Consider the following 5,283-nt stretch of genomic DNA (forward strand, 5'->3'; position numbering starts at 1 on the left):
AAGTGCGGCTTCCTTTCGAGCCTGTTTCTACACCCATTGATAAAGCAGCATCTGCACGACTGACTCTACATCTCCGCTCTACCGCCAGCCACGATCACCAACAGCACCAAAACATAACACTTTCATCCTTCTACACCTAATACCCAGAAAACGATAAAGAGCAACACCAATGATTCAGCAAATCCATCCCTAAAACCAACTTCTTCATCTCGCACCTGATCAAAGATTCGTCGCCCAAGGCACATAGACATCCGACCCCACGCCTCTGACCTACAGATCAACCTCTACATGGTCGATCCTGGCTGAAGATTCTTCTCACGGACCGTTCATCAAGCACTTTTATACACCACCCCTCCTCACAGCACATTCTCGCACTCATCTCCGTCCCTCGGCCGACGCGATGACTCCCATCTCTAATATAAGATCCCCTGCCATGTTCTAGAACCGCTCCCTCCAACAATGATCCGCACACATGGTGCGTTGACTGGAACAGCCGATGATTCTCCTGGTTTAAAGCCTTTGGAGTGCAGCCAAAGTTCCGATGCCGTCGCAATGGTCAGGCCAAATCGAAACGCTTCCCTAAACATCATCCCCCGGCCCCTAAAATAACCGGGGAACAAGCACGATGACGAGAAGGAACGGCGCCTACATGTTAGATAGAAGCTTCTTGGCAAAGCAGTTGAAGATGAATACGTCATCGTCTTGATACACTGCTCATATTTACTCAATTCCTTCCTCCCTTGTGGAAAAAAGCATTATGGGATTCTGGCTGTCAGTGACGGGCGGGTGGGTTATTTGTACTCGACCTCGACTAACGCCTCGGCCCGGCACCTACATCGACTGAAATGTGCGCCCAACGATACCAATTCAGTTTCTTGAACAGACATTCGACACAACATAAGAGCGGCACGTGGTAAGGCAGCTTCAGAGGTTGCAATCATTTCATTATTCATCCGTCTCTCCGACAGAAGCTACGGACAACTGGACATCGCCGCGTAACAGGAAAAATAAAAGCCATAACATAAAGCAATAAACAAACCCAGCATTGCGCCGTCGGCGCCACCGTCACTGTACAAGCAAAATGCAATGAACTCCACGGCCCCAGCAAGTGTCCGGCTAGATTTCCCCTCTTCCCCAAATCTGTTCGCCGGTGTACACTGCCTGTAGGCTGTTGGTACTCCGCCGGTTCGACGCCCCGAAATCCCGACAACGCCGTAGACGCGGCTGTCTAACGACACGCCTCGCCCTGCGCCAGTCCTTCGAACCCCAAAGCCTTTCTGGCTGCTGGCAGAAAGTCTGTCACACAAACGCAGTTTTTTGTACAGCCACCGTAACAATTCCGTCGTCTTGGAGAAGCGTTTACCCCGACAAGCACAAGCTGTGCCGCAGGTGGTCGGTTCAAACTGGTTAAAAGAGGTCCAGTCTTGGCATCGTACGGTCAGACAAGCGATGTCCCTTCTTGAGACGCATTCCACAATGGCCTCGTCCATTTAGCGTCGAAGCCGTATAGCTCCGCCTCCTGGTCCTAGCCGAATACCCCAAGCTTTCACGCCAGACTGGGATCATGCGCAATCCGCCCAAGAGGTGTCCTGTCGCGTGGCTTCTCGACCAAATCGGCGTATCCATCCAAGCTCGATCCCATCACTCGGACCATCTCGAATATGTGTGATCCCTTGAAAGTTTCCGCCCAGAGTCGGATGACTGCAGCCGCCAATTGTCGCAGCCGCGTGCTGTCATTCGCAGAGATCTCGGTGCTCGCGGGTTGCCCAGCCGCAGGTCCACCCAGGGAAGGATCAATTGGCACGGCAAACTCGGTCTCGTCCAGCATTCTCCTGACCGACTGCAGGAGGTTCTTTTCTTCGGCTGTCGCGGGGGGGTCATTCGGTCCGATCGATGCGAGGGTGAGGAGCCACTTGGACAAAAGAATGGCGCATTCGAAGTTACACACTGCAAGCAGCCATATTAGCACCCGTCGTCGATTGATAAAGAGAAAACTTACATGAGTGTTGTATACTCCATTCCAGGGATTTCGTCCTTGCAACGTAGTTTACACCGGCCTTGACAAGCATGGACAGCGCATGGATCGCCTGGAATACTGCTCTGTGCAACCGCCCAGTCCGGAACAAGAGCGGCATGTTGCTCAGAGACGAGGCCACCAGCATATGGTCCCGGGTTTCGAGGCATCTGCCTGGGGGGATCTCTGTGTACAGCCGCATATACGCCAGCCGCAACAGAGCTGTGGAGTTGAAAGCCACCTGCCCTCCTTGGAAAGATTCGCTACTGCCCATGTGTCCGGATTCAGCTGCACGCAGTTGGTGCCGGTGTTCGAAGCTGGATTGCCACACTCGCAAGGCCTGAGTAACCTCCTCCACGTCCTCCGGCTTCAAACCTCTCTGGGGCTCGAAGGGTGAGCTAAGCGCGAGTGAAGTCTGCTTGAGCAGGTAGACGTGCTGGAGCAGGGCGTGAATAAGAACGTAGTTGCCAAGGGATGACATATGTGGGGGTAGACCCTGCGGTGATCGACCAAATAGCCTAGCGAAGGCGTCGTGCACGGTAATCTCGACAGAAGGGTACGCCTGTCGAACTTCTTGCCATTGCCATGCTGATTCCGCTCTCCACAACCGAGATGGGAACGGGAGGAACAGGTTGAGTTCTGACGTCAGGATGAGCGGCGGCATGTTGTAGGCTATACTGCAAAGGTTGAAGAAGCAGTACGCAATGAGCTTCGTACGAGTCGCTCCCTCCAGTCGAATCCACGTCTCCCAGTCTGGTGCCACGGCAGGGCTGGATTCGGCAACCAAACCTTCTTCGCGTACTAGCATGGCGAGCTGGCTCTGAAGAGAGAGGGCTTCGTGAAGAATCGCCTTTGCTCCCCAAAGCCCAACAGCAAAGAGGAGAAGCACTGCTTGTATCGTTTCAAGCCGTGCTTGCGGGGTATTCGGCGAACTATAATCTCAAGTCAGTACCTAGTGAAAACCTCCCGTCGCTGCTACACTTACAAAGGTTCACGATGAGTGTCTTGTGTCATTGGTCGATCTTGTTGCGCCGAGGCAAAGGTATGCCTGAAGCCAGAGCTCGGGGATGGCCGCGTCGAGTGCGGGCTGTACGCTGCAGGGGTCGGAAGCAAAGCGTGCACTTCATGACTATGCCTTCGTCGAATCTGCTCCAGAGCCACGGCTTTGGCGGCGTACCACAGCGCGTGACCCCTGTGGCTCTCGAAGCGGTACTGCGCGCCTACAGCAAGGATAGCTAGGAGAAGCTCAGGTGCCATCTCCGCAGGCGTCAATGTCGGGATGTGGAGGAATGGGAGGTACTCGTGGAAGCCGCTGATGTATCCCTCCAAGAAGCGCGTAAGGGTGTGGCGTGACGGGAAGACGAAGTCATTAGGAATAACGGATGAGAACTCCTCAAGCCTGTTCTTGATAATTGTGTGGTCGGCAGCTGAGATCCTGAGCGGCGCTCTCATCGACTCCTCGTGGCTCCGCGGACCGCCTTCCATGATCTCTCGGCCATCCGGCTGGACCGAGGGGAAACGCGAGGGAAACTGCGACGAAGGCTTAGAAGGCCCCCGCTGATGCAGATCACCTCGCGGCCAAAGACCGCCGATCTGCTGGTCGGATTCAAATGGAGGTGGTAGGTAGGAAGAAGTTCCGAGGTCGTCGAGGAAGATGTGATAGTCGTCGTAAGGTGCAACAGGCGGCTGAGGAGCGAACCCAGGGGCCAACACGTTCGGGTCCTCTCGAGGGCGATCAGCGTACCCCATTTGCTCATCATAAGACTTGATCCTCGCATGCTCTGAGGGCGGCCGTCCCATATCCGCCATCATGGGTTGTTGCATAGGATTAACTTCGCTGGCCAAAGCTGCATCAGAAAGCAAGTCAAGGTTGCAAGCGGCGGCACGGGCCGGCCCCGGCATGCGAGGATCTGGGGCCATTGTCGATGCCACGGCCGTTATCGTCTCCTGGTGATACTGCGGTTGAGGGGGTTGGCGCTGAACGCCCAACATCTCGTGTTCGACATGGCTGTCGGATGAGGACGGTGGGTTATGTGTGCTAGACGAGGTCTTCCGAGGGCGGTTATTTTCCTTGCTGCCCTCGTTGAGGTGAACGAGTTTCTCATGGCGGACAAGTAAATCACTGATGTCCATATAAGCATATTTCTTGGTCGGGTCGAAGGGATGTTGGGCGTGTTGCGGGCGAGTATCAATAACAGGAAATCGTTGGAGCAAGTTCGGGGGTCAGGATGGGGGAGAGGCTTGGGATAAAGCAGGTTGGGTAAGGTGGTGCATGTGGAAAACGGTAGCATATGGCGTCGACGTGGTGAGTGAGGGTACTTGGGTAGAATGGTATGGCAAAATGACGAAAGACTAGGGGGGCAAGGTTGAGAAGAGACTCACCGTCGTCCGAACGTTTTCCCACAGCGAGCCCAACCACAGGCAAAGGGCTTCTCTTTGGTGTGCGTTCTTTCGTGCCTTTGGACATGCTCCACACGCCTAAAATGCAAAAGCAATGTAAGCTAATAAGGCACATAATGAGGAGCGAGGGCCAAGGTAGGGCAAGGTCAGGTTGGGGGTCTTGGACTGAGGGGCTAACTCACCTGAAGCGCTTGCTGCAATACTTGCACGGCAAGGTCTTGGGTTTCTGCTGCCGGGTTTCCCCATTCTCCCCAGCAGCGTGAGGAGGTTGTCCCTCTATCGACTGGAGAGGGAGCATTCTGAGAAAAAAGCTACCTCGGAAGGGCAGGTAGGAAAGGAGGGTACGGTGCGCTCGGATAGGTATAGAGGTCGAGGGCCTCCAAGGTCACACAGCACAAGAAAGTGGGGGAAATGGAGGAGGTAGGCGGAGCAGAGTTGGGTTCGGAAGGGAGATACTTTGCGGGGTGCGCAGCGTGTATCGATATGAAGATATGGTTGAAGGACGGGGTTCAACCAAGAGTGTCTCGTTGGAGAACGGCGAGAAGAGAGAAGCGTATCGGTGTAGCCGCTCTCGGTGGTACCCCTCGCCCTCTCGTCTCTCAAATGCAAGCCTCGCGTTGGCGAGTCTCAGTCAGCTAGCTGTGCGCTGGTCGGCGTAAGTGAGCATCCACGGATGGCGGGCGGCCGTTTTGTTTGCAGTGATTCCAGCCGTTGCCGCAAAATCATGCGGGAGAGGCGCGCGACGCGAGCGTGGATTTGAGATTCGGAGAGGGATGCGCCGGTGGCAGGGTAGGCAAGTTGTTGCTCAGGCACTGGCAGTTGCAGCGCAACGCAACGCAACGGGGAAAGAGGAGGAGAAATTGGTGTTA

The 5,283-nt window shown here is 55.0% G+C and overlaps 1 protein-coding gene across 1 annotated transcript; it reads right to left on the reverse strand.

Annotated features, from left to right (window-relative positions):
- Positions 1–1,546: 1,546 nt before the first annotated feature.
- ADR1-1 (Transcriptional regulator ADR1) lies at positions 1,547–4,712 on the reverse strand (the record flags this gene model as incomplete). Its single annotated transcript, XM_032029586.1, has 5 exons — positions 1,547–1,947; positions 2,000–2,946; positions 3,000–4,136; positions 4,397–4,492; positions 4,597–4,712. The coding sequence occupies 5 exons, from the start codon at positions 4,710–4,712 to the stop codon at positions 1,547–1,549; spliced, it is 2,697 nt and encodes an 898-aa protein (XP_031890922.1).
- Positions 4,713–5,283: the final 571 nt, after the last annotated feature.

This window comes from Colletotrichum fructicola, assembly GCF_000319635.2.
Source record: "Colletotrichum fructicola Nara gc5 chromosome Unknown KSG_Nara_v1_contig09, whole genome shotgun sequence".
NCBI classification, from domain to species: Eukaryota; Fungi; Ascomycota; class Sordariomycetes; order Glomerellales; family Glomerellaceae; genus Colletotrichum; species Colletotrichum fructicola.